Below are 17,623 nucleotides of genomic sequence, written 5' to 3'. Positions count from 1 at the left end.
AAAAAAAAAAAAAAAAAAAAAAAAAAAAAAAAAAAAAAAAAAAAAAAAAGCAAATGGGCATCAATCCAACTTGGGTACTGCCAGTTCTAGCCTTGGGACTATTCCAAATAGCCGCAGGGCAGAGTTCAGCAGCAGCCAGAGAATTTTTACATTTTCACAACAAGGCAAGGGCGGAGGTGGGGGTGGAGCCACTGCAGTGGAGCCAAAATCTAGCCAATCTCACAGGTCGCCTCATCCGATTCCAACGCAACCAAAACATCTGCGACACCGCTGACGTGACCCGTTTCCGGTACGGCGAGAATCAGGATTGGTCGAATCGACCGGCACAGTCGCCGGGTCTGGCAGTGGAGCGGTGGGTTGAAAAGAAGGCGTTTTACAATCACACCAGCAACACGTGCACGATGGGTCGCCAATGTGGGGCTTATACTCAGGTGGTCTGGCGGAAGACGAAGGAAGTGGGGTGTGCTCAGGCGACGTGTCGGCAAGAACGGATTACTCTGACCATTTGTTTCTATAATCCTCCTGGAAACAGAATCGGTGAGAGGCCGTATTAGAGACAAGGCTGTGTGGTTAAAGCCCATGAAAAAAATAAGGTTGTTTTGTTGGAATGTAATCTGATAATATGTTCTAATGAATTGCAATGTCACTCTCCATGTCTAATATACTTCCACCCTTCTTATAATGTCTTATAAATCAAATTTCAAATTATTCCAAATTTTCTATGTTCTCTCATCTTTCAACGTTTCCAAACTACTAATCTAATCATACTACAAATTTAAAGGTATTAACGATTATCGTGGGCCAAAAGGTCTAACAGTTCACTTCAAATTCAAATGAGGTGCGCTGAGCATACTTACATTTTCCTAATTTTATTCGAATATGGTATAATATCAACCCTTAGGTAAATAGATTATGAAAATGTTATAACTCAATCATCATATGAATAGCAACCCTTAGGTAAATAGATTATGAAAATGTTATAACTCAATCATCATATGAATAGATTATGTAAATGCTACACGTTTACTTCACTCACGTAAATATCAAAGTGTAGCGGACAAGTATCACACCAATATAAATTCATTATTGAATTACATGTAAATCAATACTCATTGTTGTTAGGTTTTGACAAAAAAATAACGAAGCCAGAAACATAAACAATTGAAGTTTGAAATGATGATATTATTAAATACTGAACTTGTTTTATAACTTTACAAATAAGTGTGAATAGAAACTAGCCACGAATCTTAGGTAAGATGTGCACATGAAAGCAAGCGAGAGCGCCTTTACTCGGGCCTAAGGTCTCTCAAATGCAATGTCATATCCAATATCATCTAGGTTCCCAATCAACATGGCTCATATGCTTTCATGTCATCCCAAGTTATAGTGAGTCATTGGCCATCGCAACTCACTCAGTCATGCCATCGAGAACAGGCCCACATGTCATTCATATCATCGAAACATCTCGAACATCCATCCATCTAGATTCTATCAAGGCATTGGCCCTAAGTGCCCATGCCATGTTATTTATAGATATCATATCGGAGAGCGGGTGAAAAATCCAACCTTTGACACTCGAGTTAGGGCGCAATAGCGGCACACTCATGCTACCCGGTACTATCCTTGAAAGATCCATTTCAAAGAAAGTGACCCGAGACACTCATCTCGCAATGCTTGCCCTCACTATGACACTCATGTCTACTCATTGTCCCTATCTTGTTTATGACTCGTTTCCTCTTCAATGCACTGGTTATATGGTGTATTGATTGATGCCATATTCATGTTGTGCGCAAAGATGATAGCCTAAATTTGGATGAGTGATTGAGCACGTTGTGGGCTCAAAGAGTTGTATTATTTAAAACAGTAATATGGAAAAGAGACGAGAAATAGAAAGCCCACTTCACCAATCTTCCAGCTGACCAAGATCTTCATAAGATATTTGAATTTTTAAAACATATATTTTACATAGGATCCTCAACTTTTGTCCTTAAAATAAATAATCGATCACGAGTGCTCCTACTGCCACACTCAGTACTGTGTTGTTTGTTTCCTAATTTAATAACATCCCAATAACTATCCATTTAGATCAAATATGCAAACGGACCCTATTGACTCTACTAACTGAGTGTCAATTCTCATCCCACTAAAACACGTACAAAACACTTGATGAGGACAGTTGCTCGATGTACCATGAAGTTTGTGTCGGCGTGTTTTTACACATTCACATTTCAAATTCCTTTATAAGTATTGGATAATACTAATGACCAAAATTGTTAAAGATTTAAAATGTTATACAAGTCTATTCCAACATTGATGACAGATTTGATAAACAATGTGAAGCTCAAAACATGGAAGGGAAGAAGATATAGACATTTCAATTTCAAGCTCAGATGCCTTTGTTTATACTTCCTATATGTACAAATGAGAAATCAAATCCAATGCGCAAAAATTTTAGCATCTGAGTTGATCCCTAAAAACAATGCAACCAAGCAAATTAAGTCGTCAGCTCCTTAGAAATCAGATACCTGAAAGTATAACTTGGAGCTATCCATTCGACATTCTTCCGAGGATTCCCGAGCTGTGCTCGTTTCACGCTCTTTCTCAGAGATTCAGGCAAGCTCTTGAGAATCATCTCCATTAAGCCAGATGAACATAGTCCGGAGTCCTTTGCGAATGACTCGACGATCTTTGGAAGAAGAATCTTTTGATCCTTTCGTACGCCGAAGTTGGCTCGAATGTAGTCGTCTTTTGCAGATTCCAGTTCTTGAAACATTCTTTTCGGTGTGTAAACTCGAACCTGAAATGATATTGAAAGATTTATGACAACTTCTTAGCGTGTCGAGACTTAATTTTTAACGGTTGAAACAGAGAATTCTAAGATTACTGCAGGATCGGAGTGGCTGCCGTAGCAAAGTGAAAAATGTAAACGGGGTTCGGGACGATCGATCATATATGCTTGGCGTTCATCTCCGATCTTCAATTTCGTCCGTGAAGGAAGCAAAAGCCGAAGCCACTGCGTGTGAAATACATTATATCAAGCCTCTAGAGAAGTAATGTTATTTCCCTTGGTTAGTGAACAGCCAAGAAAAAGACAATATCACATCATGATGAGAATATGCTCGGAAAATATATAACGAAAAACGAGCATTTCATACCTGCCAAGGACGAGGCATCCGACAGCCAAGAATACAACTTTGTATTGTGTCTACACTAATTGTATGACCTCCAATATTATAAGCAGACTGGAAAACATACACAAAGTGAGCAATGGTCATAATGATCATAGTGAGAGTTTAGGCTCCTGAAGTTACCTTCAAGAGTAAGAAGGCTCTCTTGATATTGTTTTGGGGTACCCCGTAAGCCAAATACGTCTGCTCGAAAACAAAGAAACGATTACAATCGATTCGGCGGGGGAAAAAAGTGTAAGGATAAATAAACAGATGCAAAGGGTTAACATGTTACATGCATCACAAGTGAATTGTGAATATTTATCCAGAAAGCCAACTTTTCCTCGTACTTCAGCTTCCTCAAATCAACTTTCTCTAAACGCGAGATAAGCAACCTGTTAAAACATAACCCGACGACAAAAACAAAGACTGTAAGATAACAGGAAGCGCTCGGGAAAAGATTTGTGATGCTGTGCCTTAATATACATAGGCTGACCTGAAGTTTTCGAGCAAACTATTGACATCATGTAGCTTCTGAGGGTCGCCACAAATCCGTGATATCTCAATCATGGTACTGTATGGCCCGCTAAAATCTTTAAGACCTTCCACGAGAAAAGGATTATCCAATCGATCAAAGGATGAGTTGTTTCGGAACCCCGGGCTGCACATAGCATACTGCTCTCCTGGAGAAAATTCACTGACTGATGACAAAGAAGACATGGGAGATGAAAGTCCATGATTTGACAAAGATGGTTCTGCTAATTTGCAATATATAGCTGATATGCACTTGATCATGTCTTCCGAAAGCCGATTAGGAGTCTCGGGAACGTGGTCGGAAATGCAAGTTCCAAGATGCTCGGCAAGACTGATTATATTGGAGGAAACATTTTGTGCATACTGTGAAGAAGAAACAAGCGATTTAGTACCCTATGAAAATGCTTCAAAAACACTTATGCAAAAAGCTACCTCCATCATGGACACTGGTTGGGAATGACAGGCGCGCAGAGTTCTATCCAATGACACTACCGAAGCGGACGCTTTATCTAAAGAAGCTGCGTTCGATGTCGTCAGTGATGATTGAGAACGATAAAAATTGGAACCCGAAAGTTTTCCATCTCTATCACTGCAATCCTTGCTTGGATTTTCAAGTGACTGACAGCCAGAAAGGGCTGCTGAGTTTTCATCTTTGGAGGCAATATCAGGTAGGGGAACTACCATTGATCGGCCTTTAGGGGTCGAAGGCAATTTCGACATCTCGTCCTTAGCAGGGGATACAGAAGATGATTGTCCCTCGAATGCTTTTCGGTATAAAGAAAGAAGATATTGTTCTAAATGCACGACTTCTAGTTCTAACGTCGCAATCTCCGTGATTAACTCCATGGCTGACTGCAGTCAAAGTGAATTAAATATATGCTTTGTGAATATCATCTGAAAACAATCAAAGAGACTATTTTACCTTTGGCATTGAGATTTTGTCTGAGTTATTATAGGGAAGAACTCCATGATTCAATGCTTTTTCTAACGCCGAGCGGAGCTTGAACTGGTCTTGCAATCGCTTCTCGAGTTGAATAATCTAACAAAAAGTTTGCCTGGTTATTCATATTGGTTCGTTGTTGCAAACTTTCATGTTTAAATCCATACCTCATTCTTCAAAGAACTATGAACTTCCATCTTTGGTGACAAGTTTTTCTTATTCTCGACTTCTTTCACCTGATCCAGATCCTGGTGTTCATTGAAAATTCCAATTTCTATCATAAAACTTATCCTGATCCATGTCGTTTTCGAGTAATTAACAAGTTCTTGCCTGGTTAAGCTCAGCATATAATAGTTGAGAAGGAAAAAGAAAGAAACAAAACATCTTACCATGTTTAAAATGTTGGAGAAGTGGAGAGAATTATGTAATGGATCATCTTGAACCGATTTCTTGTCGAGTGAGCTGCCATATGCGTAGAGCAAAGACAAAAGAGTTCTACAACATGAGTAGGGGAAGAAGAAGTCAAGGACAAAGATTCAGATAATAAAACTTCAAAATCCAAACAATTATCTTCAAGAATAAACAGAGGCTAAACAACAACAACAACAACAACAACAACAACAACTCTCAGCTACAAAATGAATCAGTCAATTTCACAAAAACAGGACAAAATTTCACTACCTCCTAATTCTCAGAGCTCTATCACGAGGATCTGAACTTGAAATTTAACCCTCATTTTCAACGAACAACATTTCAAATACAGAATGGCAAAATTTCAAGCACGAAAACAGACCAAAAACACACTGAAATCTACCTTTTAGAGCGGGTGTGCCCTGTTCTCGCATCCTCCCCCAGCATTTTTTTTCTTTTTTGAGCAAACCCCACTTTCAATCTGCTTCCAAAAGCCTTACCCAACTAAAAATTGTAGCCAAACCCCAACTCCGAGACAGGAAATAGAAGTAACAGAACAGGGAGAAAAGGATGAAGGAAGCCAAAATGGAAGAAACCAGAAATGATCAATTGAAAAAGGGACCCATTAGCTCAGGTTTCTGCAGACCCAGTAAGAAAAAATGGTGATACAAAAAGAAGGTTGTGTAGCAACAAAATTCCATTGAAAAAGGTGGAGTTTCTGCAATGGGTATTTTCAGAAATTTAATGTTGGTTTGAGGGGGTGAGAATTGGACAGATCGTGGGGTTTGAGCGACTAAAGAAGAGGCCAAATAGAGTGGAGAATGGGCGGAAATCACCAAATGGGGAAGCGATTGAGCAGTGGAAAAGTGGGAATGGAATGGTTTAATTGTTAGGTGTGTGTGATTGATTAGTGCAAGAACCCAGAAATGTGCTGAGAAACCGATGTGATTCTTCCATAAGGAGACATAGCGGCCAAGTTTCTCTGGTTCCAAGCAACTCGTAACGCCTTGTGCATTTCTCTCTCTCTCTATATATATATGTATATGCAAACATGAAATTATGGATACCATAAATTAAAAAGAAAGGGGTAATGTCCCCACACAAAAATAAATAATAAATAATGTCACTCAACCCATTTAACCTAATCTTAGGTTATGTTTCCAGAGTTTTTTAATTATTTAAAAAAAATTATATTTATGCACGATATATGTTACATTAATGACTAAAATTTCATAAGATTCATAAGATTCATAAGATTCAAATATCAAATAGTATAACTCACACCACATCACTAACATTAATTACAAATATCAACCTTGAATTTCATCGAACATAAATCCAAATTTATGGAGTAATAGGATAATATAAATACTCAAAATAATTTTATATTTAAGTGAGTGGAGTAGGCTAAATTATTGTTATTTTAATATATTTTATTGTTAATGTAAAAATTATTGTTTTTTTTTTCGTTCACACACGACCAAGATATTTAAATTATAAGATATACGCATGTAATTAATATTAATGTGAATTAGGCTTTGAAAGAATTGATTAATTAAGGCACTTTGTAGAGTAATTAAGGTCAATTAAGATGTTTTATTATTATTATTATTATTACTATTATTATATAGTTAATTGATGCACTCTCTCCACATCCGTTTAAGTTTTCTTTTACTTATTTCAAATTCAACGGAAAATTGATTAGTAAAGATATTCTGAAAATTAGATTTTTTTTTTAATGATATATCTCAACATAATATTTTAAAATTTGTAACAATTTCATTTCATATAATTTTTATTATGTAATGAGTTAATATATATAATTTTAAAACATTAATTTAGTAATAAATCATATTAAACTGAATACTTAACATTTTCACGAATAAAATTTCATTAAATACTCAAATTCAAGTCATTCTCATAATTGATATGCTCTCCACCATCACCATGAGTGCTAGCTCGTCTTCTTCTAAGGCAAGTAATCACTTCTCTGATCACATACATCCTTCATCTCCTTTTTGGAGGTTGACGCATTAATTTCAATGAACTTTTTCGTAGACCAACAATCTTTGGACATGTGTCCTTCGTAGAAAATACCTTCAAATCTCTTCTCTTGAAAACTCTAATTGTCATTCTTTTGAGCTCTTAAGAATTGTGCGGTTCCTTAGTGACTTTTTTCGTTGTCATCATTTTTGTATCCACCTTGGTGGATGATTTATTGTTGCTCCGTCTTTTACTTGTATAGAGCTTCAATATTCTGGTTGCAATCCATGGATGATAATTCTCTTCATTCGAGCTTCTCCGATGACAAACTTTGGATCTAGTTTAGTAATCGACTTGACCCTATGTAGGTACTGAGCAATCTTCATGTTACGTTGTGAGATTGATAATAGTTCATTATCCAGAAGTCAAAACCTCATATTGTTCTTCTTTGAGAAAAGTGTCACGAACATGTCTCATGTTTCTTTTGGTGTCTTGTCACCTCGCATGTGCTTCAACATCTTTTCCTCAATTATGGTCTTCAAGGAAAACATTGTTTTGTCTGCTTTGATTCACCATTTGCACAGGGCGCTAATAGCATGCTCCTTTTGGGGCATAATTTTGCTTCCACCAATGATCTCGTATTGTCCTTATAGATAGGACATCATGCATGTTGCCCATGTGTTATACTTGTTATCTTTATTCTTCTGATGACTTGGAAATCATCCATCATGTTGGTAGTACCTTAGTAATATCAAACAAGCTAGTTTATAACATAGAACTTGTTGAGTCACATAGAACTTGTTGAGTCACAAACTACTCATGACACGAAGAAATTCACTAAAATCCAACATTTTGTATTAGAGCCAGGATGTAAAATCACCGGAGGAGAAGTGACAACACTAAAGAGCGGAAAGGAGTGGAGGGGAGTGTAATGTTAGATAAATCCCTATGTGTAAGGATAGCCACATAATTAAGTTGAGTGGGATGGGCACGTCTAGTGGAGCGAGTGGGGTTGAAGCAAACCCCTAAACTTCACTGGCAAGAACAAGCAGTGTATATAAGAAACAATGGGGTTGAAACACTCATAGTTGGTGCGTATGTTGATGACATGATCGTCATCGGTACCAGTATGGAAGACGTCAAAGAGTTCAAGCTGTAAATGATGAAAGAATTTGAGATGACTAATCTCAGGTTACTCACGTACTACCTCAGTATTGAAGTGGACCAAAGGAAAGATTGCATCATGCTAAAGCAATCGACCTATGCTAAGAAGTTGTTGCAACAACTTAAGATGGCAGAGTGCAACTCAACAAAATATCCCATGGTAGCAAAGTACTTGACTCGTACTCTGAGGTACTTGACTCATACTCATTTGGACCTTTCATAAGGTGTTGGAATGGTGAGTAGGTACATGAAAAAGTATACTACAATGCATCATCAAGCGGTTAAACACATTCTCCGCTATGTGAAAGTTACCACAAGCTATGAGCTGAAGTATCAAAGAGGGCGAGATCCTGAAGAACTAGTCTGTTTTACCGATAGTGATTTAGCTGGAGATATTTACGATAGGAAAAGTATTGCAAGAATGACATTTTATCTCAACGGAAATTTGATCTCTTGGCAATATCAGAAGCAGTGAACTGTGGCACTTTCTTCGTGTGAGGCTGAGTTCATGGCAGCAACTGCGACGTCATGCCATTATGGTTGAGAAATTGGTTGAGTGAAGTGGCTACAAGTGAACTAAAGCCAGTAACTCCCTACATCGACAACAAATCTATGATTGGACTAATGAAAAATCTAGTATTTCACAAACGCAACAAACACATTGACACTCTTTTCCACTTCATTCGTGAGTGTGTTGAGAAGAGACAAATCGTTGTTGAGTTCGTATGCACTAGAGAGCAACATGCAAATATTCTAACCAAGGCCCTAACAAGAGTTAACCTTGCAGAGATGGGGGAATAGCTAGCAATAAAGAATCTCGAACAAAGTCAAGTTTACAGAGTAGATTGTTAGCTGATAAACTTGACTTAAAAGAATAAATTACTAACTTATAGAGCAACTATAGGAGAATTGATAGTAGTTGTCACCTAGTTAACCAAGTTTTGTGATTGTGGGTTAAGTTTTATGCTTTAATTAGGAAGATTGTCAGCGGTTCCTAACTTGAGGAGAAAGTTTAGGAAGCTAGTAGATGTATACTCTTTTCACAATAACTACAACAACAAATAGAATTGAAAAGTTATGTGCATAAAGTTTCTTTTATTCTAAAAGATCTCTTCTTTCAAGTTTTTCATTTGCTTCTTTTACTTATTTCGACATATTTTGATCGTAGATCAAATCTAACTGTCCAAACCAACTCCAACTCATGAAGAACCTAAATTGATTTGAAGATATGTTAAGATTAGTGATAAAGAGAGAAAGAGAGAGGTCCCTCAGTTGCATATTTGTGTGGTGAGTAGCAAAAAGTTGGGTCCTTTTTTATTGTTCTCTCTGCGCATATAAAAACAAGCAGCGAGAGAGAGAGAGAGAGAGAGAGAGTGCATAGAGATCAGCTGTTCTTCAGAAATAATTGATATACAAAAAGGGGACATCACCTCTCAGACTGTTTACTGACATATAATTGTCCGAATAATCCAAAATCTTCACTCTCTTCCATATAACCCTCACAAGAATGCACCCAAACTCCTTTGCTTTTCCATATAACACTATTTTCCTTTTTCTTTCTTTCCCTTTATTGTTTTATTTCTATTATTCTTTTTATTTTCACCACAATTTATATCCACAAAAAAAAAATGATATTATGAACTATGCATCATCTTTATCTTATCGTATGTAATGATTATGTTATGATATGATTTACAATATGATGTGAATGTTGTAATATGATGTACATTGTGTATATTATGATAATATGTTCACATTTGCTTATGAGACAATGATAAGTCAAAGAACATTATGTCTAGTATACATATGAATGTTTTATAGGAACATTATTTCATGAAAAGAATAGAAATATGTTTTGTATCATAAGTATATACTATAATTTGAAACTATGGGACCTTGTACATGTTGTATCTCGCGAGCATTGTGATACTTACCCAGTATGATTAGTACGAATGCATAAATTATGGTGTGATACGCACACCTTTCCCTCCGTGGCTTCTGACAACGTGAGCATAGTCAAGCCCAGGGGCACGTACATGAGCATGTCGATGGTTTCACATGTGTATGCATAGACCGCATGTAAAAAAATACTACACATCCAATCCTACCCAGAATGAAAAGTCAAGCTCAAAGAACAGTTTCTCACCCAACAGCAATGCTACTTACCTTTCTTTTAAATTTTTGTTGTAAGTAATTGTTTTCTTGTTTTGAATTTAATTATCAATTATGTTAGTTTTTTATTTTAAATGAAATTTGGTGATGTTGTAAAAGATTTTATACATATATTAGACATGTCAAACATCTAGTGATACTTTATTTTCATAGGAAAACTTTATTTTCATAGGAAAAATAGGTGAGGTGGTGACTTAAAAAATGTCCAGCCTTCGAAAAAAAAATATAGATTCAAACAAGTATGGGAAGAAAACCTAATATTGAGATTGGAAAAAAGATTCTTCTTTTGTTTGGAGTTTCCCACACAGCTAAAAACTTGAATCTCCATTAGAAGAGTTAGAAAAAGAGGGTTGAAACTTCTATTTTATCCTATTAAACCAAACAAAAATACAACAAACATTCAAACCCATATCATATTTTTGTTATTATTTCTGGGTTACTCAACCATCCATTGGTATCATAAATAATATCATTAATATCAAATCAAATATCAAATCCTGACAGACATGCTTCATGGATTCACCTACTTCTACTCTCATCTCATCTCATCACATCACTGTTTTCAATAATCCAAAACATGCACGAAGTTTCATTCACCTCAGATTCTTCTCCAAAACATAAACCAAGACCCACCAAGTTTCATACAATACAACACAGATTCCTTTCAAAAACTGGCCCTTTTCAACAATAAAATATAAGGCTAAAACTTACTAACCCCAATATTTTCTTATTTATTTTGAATGCATACACTAATTTGTTTCGAGTCAGGTTGAGTTGGTTCAGGTTAGCGTGGAAAGAAAAAGATGGGTCGAAAAGAAAAAGGGAGAAGTGATGAGGGGGGATTTGTTGAGAGTTTAGTTGAAAGGGGAATAAAAGGGGTTTGAGTTGAGAGAAAGACAAATGCAATATTTCAAATTGGAAGGAATCTTTAGGGTTTGATGTGAGTAGTAGGTTGAAGGAACCCCAAAGTCCACCTCAAAAGTGATACCATCATCCCTTTTGCTGCTTATCATTGGCATTCACTTCCTTGTCCTCTTCTCTTTGGAAACTTTCTTCGTTTTGGGATTCTCATACCCTTTTTCTTTCTCTCTCTCTCTCTCTCTCACATCTTGGTTTAGGTTTAGGGCCTTTCAGTTCATCATAACTTCAACATATTAGGTCTCTAAGTTCCTTAATTCATTGGTGGTTACAAAATAATTGAGTATATTAGGCACAGTACGATTCATATGATCTAGCTAAGTTGATCGAATAAGGGGTCCCACTTAAAGATTCAATCGATATTGGAAGTGTTCCTATTATATGAAGAGACCGCAAGAGCTCTGTTCGTAATTACAGTGTTGGGTACGTTTTTTTCTCTCTTCTTTTCGATAGTCGCCCAAAAACAAGACAAAAGGAAGAAGCTTGCTTCTAGAGAGAAGATAAATTGGTCAAACAAATATATATATATATATAGGTTAGAATTTACATATTTGTAGAAAATTTTGAAAGAAAAATTAAATTTAGCTCTTTAAAATATCTTAATATGAAATATCATTCACTATCTATTATATATAGTAAACTTTGGGTCACATGGGTAGGCATATATTGTTGGTCATCTTCTTCGACCTAACCTTTTAAGCTTTGAGCCGCTCTCTTATTTTTTTTATTTAATTAATGTATGACGGTTAAGTTTTATTTATTTATTTATTTATATATATGGAAATAGTCTCCAACCCTTCAATACAGTCTTAGACCGATCGTATAATATGAAGTTCAATAAACTTAACATACTATTTGTGCTTAGGTTAGGCTAACCCAATCTTCAATAATCACGCTCATTATTTTAAAATTGATTTTAGTTTAGGTTAACTTTTTTGAAATTTGATTGATTAAATAGCATTATTTTAAAATTGATTTTTTAGTATAGATAAAATTATTGATTTTATAAGGTTTCTTAATTAATTTTTTAAAACTTTTAACAAAAATTACCAACGCCATAATATCTAGCTTTAAAAATTATATTTCTAAAAAAAAATATTAAAACAATACTTTTTAAAATATATAAAAACATCGAATTATATACATAGGTGACCCAATGATAAGCCCGTAGTAAACCAACCAATAGACCCATTCAAATATGACCCAAATGGTCAGGCCCATATGCCAATCCAATATGTACAAAGGTGGTTCATATACAATTTAATAAATTAATGAGTTAGACTAATTATTTAATAAATGTGTTCTATAAGTTTCTTTTTATTATAAATATAATTTTTAAAGTTAGATATTACCATAGATCAAACTCACACTAAATTGTTGTTGGTTTCAGTCAGTTTTGTATCCATATTTATCATCAATTAATCTACGTTAATATACCATAGCAATAAAATAATAACATTAATTCTTGTCTAATATTAGACAAGAATTATTAAAAATGAATTAAATAAGCTTTTAACTATTTAAAAATTACAAATTTTTTCTCCAAATTGAGTGGGCCCAACCAAGGAATGGTATGGGACGGTCTTTATTAATTAGGATAGGTAAATTTAAAAAAAAACAATAAATAAATTATTTTCTATTAAAAAAAAAAAAAAAAAGACAAAAAAGACATTGCGGTAGCCATAATATTGTGAAAAGGTTAGGGGTTAGTTGTGGATCATGGGCCTGAAAAGCCCTAACTAACGGCCCACGTTATTTTTACAAAAAAAAAAAAAAAAAAAAAAAAGACAAAAAAGACATTGCGGTAGCCATAATATTGTGAAAAGGTTAGGGGTTAGTTGTGGATCATGGGCCTGAAAAGCCCTAACTAACGGCCCACGTTATTTTTACAAAAAAAAAAAAAAAAAAAAAAAAGACAAAAAAGACATTGCGGTAGCCATAATATTGTGAAAAGGTTAGGGGTTAGTTGTGGATCATGGGCCTGAAAAGCCCTAACTAACGGCCCACGTTATTTTTACAAAAAAAAAAAAAAAAAAAAAAAAGACAAAAAAGACATTGCGGTAGCCATAATATTGTGAAAAGGTTAGGGGTTAGTTGTGGATCATGGGCCTGAAAAGCCCTAACTAACGGCCCACGTTATTTTTACAAAAAAAAAAAAAAAAAAAAAAAAGACAAAAAAGACATTGCGGTAGCCATAATATTGTGAAAAGGTTAGGGGTTAGTTGTGGATCATGGGCCTGAAAAGCCCTAACTAACGGCCCACGTTATTTTTACAAAAAAAAAAAAAAAAAAAAAAAAGACAAAAAAGACATTGCGGTAGCCATAATATTGTGAAAAGGTTAGGGGTTAGTTGTGGATCATGGGCCTGAAAAGCCCTAACTAACGGCCCACGTTATTTTTACAAAAAAAAAAAAAAAAAAAAAAAAGACAAAAAAGACATTGCGGTAGCCATAATATTGTGAAAAGGTTAGGGGTTAGTTGTGGATCATGGGCCTGAAAAGCCCTAACTAACGGCCCACGTTATTTTTACAAAAAAAAAAAAAAAAAAAAAAAAGACAAAAAAGACATTGCGGTAGCCATAATATTGTGAAAAGGTTAGGGGTTAGTTGTGGATCATGGGCCTGAAAAGCCCTAACTAACGGCCCACGTTATTTTTACAAAAAAAAAAAAAAAAAAAAAAAAGACAGCCGTTGGTACGGTCCCTACATGCCAGAGACCAACATTTACTTTCACATTATCTTCATATTCAATTGAGACCAACCCCTCAATTTTAGGCATTAAATAAACGCATCTCCGGAATTTATAAGTTTTTTAAATAATAAATCCACCAACTCTATCTCTCATTCAAAATTTATTACCCTCCCTTCTATCCCTTCTTAACTAGTTCAGTTCGAGATACATTATCAATCGAGTCGATACATTTTTTTTTGTTGACCAGGTCAATAAGGAATAATCACACTGAACGACCACTCTCTAATTATTAGACTTGCCCACTATAATAATTTGAATCAATCCTCATTTATCGAGTTAGAAAAAATGATCGAAAAATGGCAAAGCATTAGGGGAAGGACCACATGTGTCTCTTCACGAAATCAAATAAGATGTTTTTTTTTAATTAAATGTGCATTTAATATAGACCAAATTTCATCTCATACAATAAATAACTTAGGTCTTGAATCACCTTACATAAGAGACATAATTAAAACTTTTGAATGTAACAAATATTTTAAATAATAATAATAGTAAAGTTCAGAAAATTAAAATGATTATTTTCATTTGTTTTCTTTCTTTTTTAAATATATATATATATATATATATGAGAGAAAATTAAACAAAAAAAAAAATGGTGTTTGAATATAAAAATTAAATTATATGAAATGGAGGTTTAGGGATTTAACAGCCTCCGAACTCGGATCTGAGGGAGAAAGAAGGGTTGTTGTCGGGGATATTTCCGGCGTGGCGTAAACCTAGTGTCAGCGACACGTCACCCGCTGTGGTCCCGAATCTTATGAGTCTGGTGGGCCCGGGGATGTCAGACGTGGCTGAGCCGCTTGTGGTCCTCATCTGCTGATCAGGTGCAGCGAGAACGCTGACACGCCGACACGTGTCCTGCAGCTCTGACTCATACTGGGTGGCCGGAAAGCAGTTCGCCACAGCCGCCTGGGTTACGGCAGCGGATGCGGAGGAGGAGGAGGAGGAGAAGGGTGGTGGTGGTGGTGCGGCGGAGGAAGTGGGCGGAGGATTGGATTGTGTGTCCTCATCTGTATTGTTATTATCATTAATAGTATTATGATGATCATCATCTTGTTGGTGTTGTTTGGCTTCTTGTTGATACATGTCTTCCACCATGGGTTTCCACAGCCGAACCCTGGCATTAATAAACCAGTTGGATACCTGCAAAATGCAGTCATTCCATTAATTAACCAACAAACAGCATGCATGCTTCTTGCTTGAACTCAACAGTGAAATGGAAGGGAGTTTGAACAGTAATATGCAATTGTTGTTTTGTTTTTGTTACTATTCATATTATAATAATCTCTGTTTTGTCTTTACTTACTTCAAATTTATTGAATGTGTGAGATGATGATGCATGTGTTTGGGTAAGTGTACTTGGTATTGCCCATTTATTGTTGTTCCACTTTTTTCAGAACAAAGAATCCAAAGGGTGCAGTGCTAATTTTTGTTTCATGTCTTTAATTCTGACTAAAAAGCTTATGTACTCACCTGATTTCTTGATAAACCTGTCTGTCTCGCCAACAAATGCTTATCACCATCACTAGGGTACCTGAGAAAACAAACAACAGATTAAAGGGATTTACTATAAATACAAATCTAACATTACTTTGCAACCCCAATCCCAATCATTCATTATATTTATCTAAACTTCGGTTTTCTTTGAGCTCTTGCTCTCGCTCTCCATCTCTATTAGAGATCTTATATCGGTTGGAGAGGGAAATAAAACATTCTTTATAAAGGTGTGAAAACCTCTCTCTAGAAGATGCATTTTAAAACGTTGAGGGAAGCCCTTTAAGGAAAAGTCAAAGTCAAGAGAACAATATTTGTTAGTGGTGGGATTTGATTGTTACGAATGGTATCAGAACTAGACACCGAGCAGTATGCCAACAAGGACGTTAATGCTCAAAGGGTATGGATTGTGAGATCTCATATCGGTTGGAGAGGGAATGAAATATTTTTAATAAGGGTGTGGAAACTTCTCTCTAGCAAAGCATTTTAAAACCTTGAGGGAAGCACTTGAAGGAAAAGCTTAAAGAGAACAATATTTGTTAGCTGTGGGATTTGGTTGTTACAAATGGTATCAGAGCTACACATCGAGCAGTGTGCCAACGAGAACATTGGCTCCTAAGGGGTATGGATTGTGAGATCCCATTTCAGTTGGAGAGGGAACGAAACATTTCTTATGAGGGTGTGAAAACCTCTTCCTAGTACACATTTTAAAACCTTGACGGAAGCCATCGAAGGAAAAGCCTAAATAGGACAATATTTGTTAGTGGTGTGATTTGACGTTACAAATGGCATTAGAGCTAGACACCAAGCAGCGTGCCAGCGAGTACGTTGGTCCCCAAGGGGTATGAATTGTGAGATCCCATATCGGTTGGAGAGGAGAGGGAATGAAACATTTCTTATAAGGGTGTAGAAACCTTTCTCTGGTAGACGCATTTTAAAATGTTGAGGGAAGCTCTTGAAGTAAAAGCCTAAAGATGACAATATTTGTTAGTGGTGGGATTTGACTGATACAAATGGTATAAGAGCTAGACACCGGGCAGTGTGCCAACGAAGACATTGGCCCCCAAGGGGTGATGATTGTGAGATCCCATATCAGTTGGAGAGGCGTTTCTTATAAGGATATGAAAATCTCTCCCAAGTAGCTTAAAACCATGAAACTGGCGGCAATACGTATCGGGCCAAAGCAGACAATATCTACTAGCGGTGGACCTAAATTGTTATACTTCGTCATCATGGATATCATCATAAACTCATCATCTTGGGCATAGAGAGGGGTTTTTAATGGAGCTCACTCACTACTTACTTACTAGCTAGCTTTTTCCGACAGCTTTTAGCTGACCATGTTGACATCCTAGGACAGTGTATCACTGTTTTCTTCATTTTTTCCAACTTTCTGCTAATCACTTACATTCAACCTTCATCCTTTAAGCTCACTAATTAATGATCTTCTCTCATGAACAACTTCTTAATTGAAAAGCTTAAAGAGGTAGGAAGAAAGACACGTACGGGTGAAGAAAGTGCTCGAAGAGCCAGGCACGCAAGATGTTGACAGAGCGTTCGGGCAAGCCGCGTTGGGGACGCCAAGCTTCTTGTTCCATCATGCCCATTTGGTGGAAGGCTCGTTGCTGCCTCAACCTTTGCTCCAACAGCTTAAGCCTTGGAGTCTCTCCCTTAGTTATTCCTGACCCTCCTCTTCCACCTCCTCCCCCATCCTTCTCACCCAACATCTCGCAACTATGCTTCAGCTGCGCTGTTATGGCGTCCTTCAAACACCTGAAATGCCTCGACATCGCATTCTGCGCCAACACCGTGTATGGCACCGCTGCCCCGAACCCCATCACGACATCGAATGAATTCACCACCATTTGCATCTGCTCGCAGTAATGGTTGTATCTTCCATCCACCTACACTTTCCAAACCCCAATTACATTATAACATCATCATATTACAGGACATCCTATATATGCCACTGTTTGTGATATGAATCACCAATCTCCACAATAGTTCGTTTCCTTAATTAGCAATTATCTATTCTTCTTTAAAGAATTGAATTTCCCAAAATAATGAAAAGAAAAAAAAAAAAAAAAAA

General features: G+C 36.2%; 4 protein-coding genes across 7 annotated transcripts in view; 2 read left to right on the top strand and 2 right to left on the bottom strand.

Moving 5' to 3' along the window:
- Nucleotides 1-34: 34 nt before the first annotated feature.
- On the top strand, nt 35-689 carry LOC111451688 (STS14 protein-like). Its single transcript, XM_023092198.1, has one exon. The coding sequence runs from the start codon at nt 54-56 to the stop codon at nt 552-554; it is 501 nt and encodes a 166-aa protein (XP_022947966.1). The 5' UTR covers nt 35-53; the 3' UTR covers nt 555-689.
- Nucleotides 690-2,270: 1,581 nt separating this feature from the next.
- On the bottom strand, nt 2,271-6,059 carry LOC111451686. Of its 4 annotated transcripts, none has more exons than XM_023092192.1 (11): nt 5,456-6,059; nt 5,031-5,136; nt 4,809-4,889; nt 4,624-4,740; nt 4,134-4,553; nt 3,664-4,064; nt 3,463-3,562; nt 3,312-3,371; nt 3,156-3,242; nt 2,885-3,013; nt 2,271-2,797 (listed from the first exon to the last, which is right to left on the bottom strand). In XM_023092192.1, exons 1-11 carry the CDS (start codon nt 5,497-5,499, stop codon nt 2,495-2,497), a joined length of 1,848 nt encoding a protein of 615 aa, XP_022947960.1. In that variant the 5' UTR covers nt 5,500-6,059; the 3' UTR covers nt 2,271-2,494. The 4 variants fall into 4 exon arrangements, with proteins under 4 accessions (XP_022947960.1, XP_022947961.1, XP_022947963.1 ...); XM_023092193.1 differs by having other exon boundaries at nt 5,031-5,103; XM_023092195.1 differs by lacking the exon at nt 5,456-6,059 and adding an exon at nt 5,323-5,405.
- Nucleotides 6,060-8,194: 2,135 nt separating this feature from the next.
- On the top strand, nt 8,195-8,674 carry LOC111451597 (uncharacterized mitochondrial protein AtMg00810-like). The gene is made up of 2 exons (XM_023092069.1): nt 8,195-8,388; nt 8,443-8,674. Exons 1-2 carry the CDS (start codon nt 8,195-8,197, stop codon nt 8,672-8,674), a joined length of 426 nt encoding a protein of 141 aa, XP_022947837.1.
- A 5,948-nt stretch (nt 8,675-14,622) lies between these two features.
- The window catches only part of LOC111451019 (BEL1-like homeodomain protein 2), a 4,953-nt gene continuing 1,952 nt past the window's right edge, over nt 14,623-17,623 (bottom strand). The window contains exons 2-4 of the mRNA XM_023091248.1: nt 17,041-17,438; nt 15,514-15,574; nt 14,623-15,183 (exon numbers count right to left, since the gene is read on the bottom strand). Of these exons, the coding sequence (XP_022947016.1) occupies nt 14,683-15,183; nt 15,514-15,574; nt 17,041-17,438 (960 nt within the window). The 3' untranslated portion in view covers nt 14,623-14,682. The remainder of the gene's footprint in view (nt 15,184-15,513; nt 15,575-17,040; nt 17,439-17,623) is intronic.

The sequence above is a fragment of the Cucurbita moschata genome, unplaced genomic scaffold (assembly GCF_002738365.1).
Source record: "Cucurbita moschata cultivar Rifu unplaced genomic scaffold, Cmos_1.0 Cmo_Scf00013, whole genome shotgun sequence".
NCBI classification, from domain to species: Eukaryota; Viridiplantae; Streptophyta; class Magnoliopsida; order Cucurbitales; family Cucurbitaceae; genus Cucurbita; species Cucurbita moschata.
Note: the sequence above shows the minus strand (reverse complement) of the source record. Positions and strands in the feature narration are given on the sequence as shown.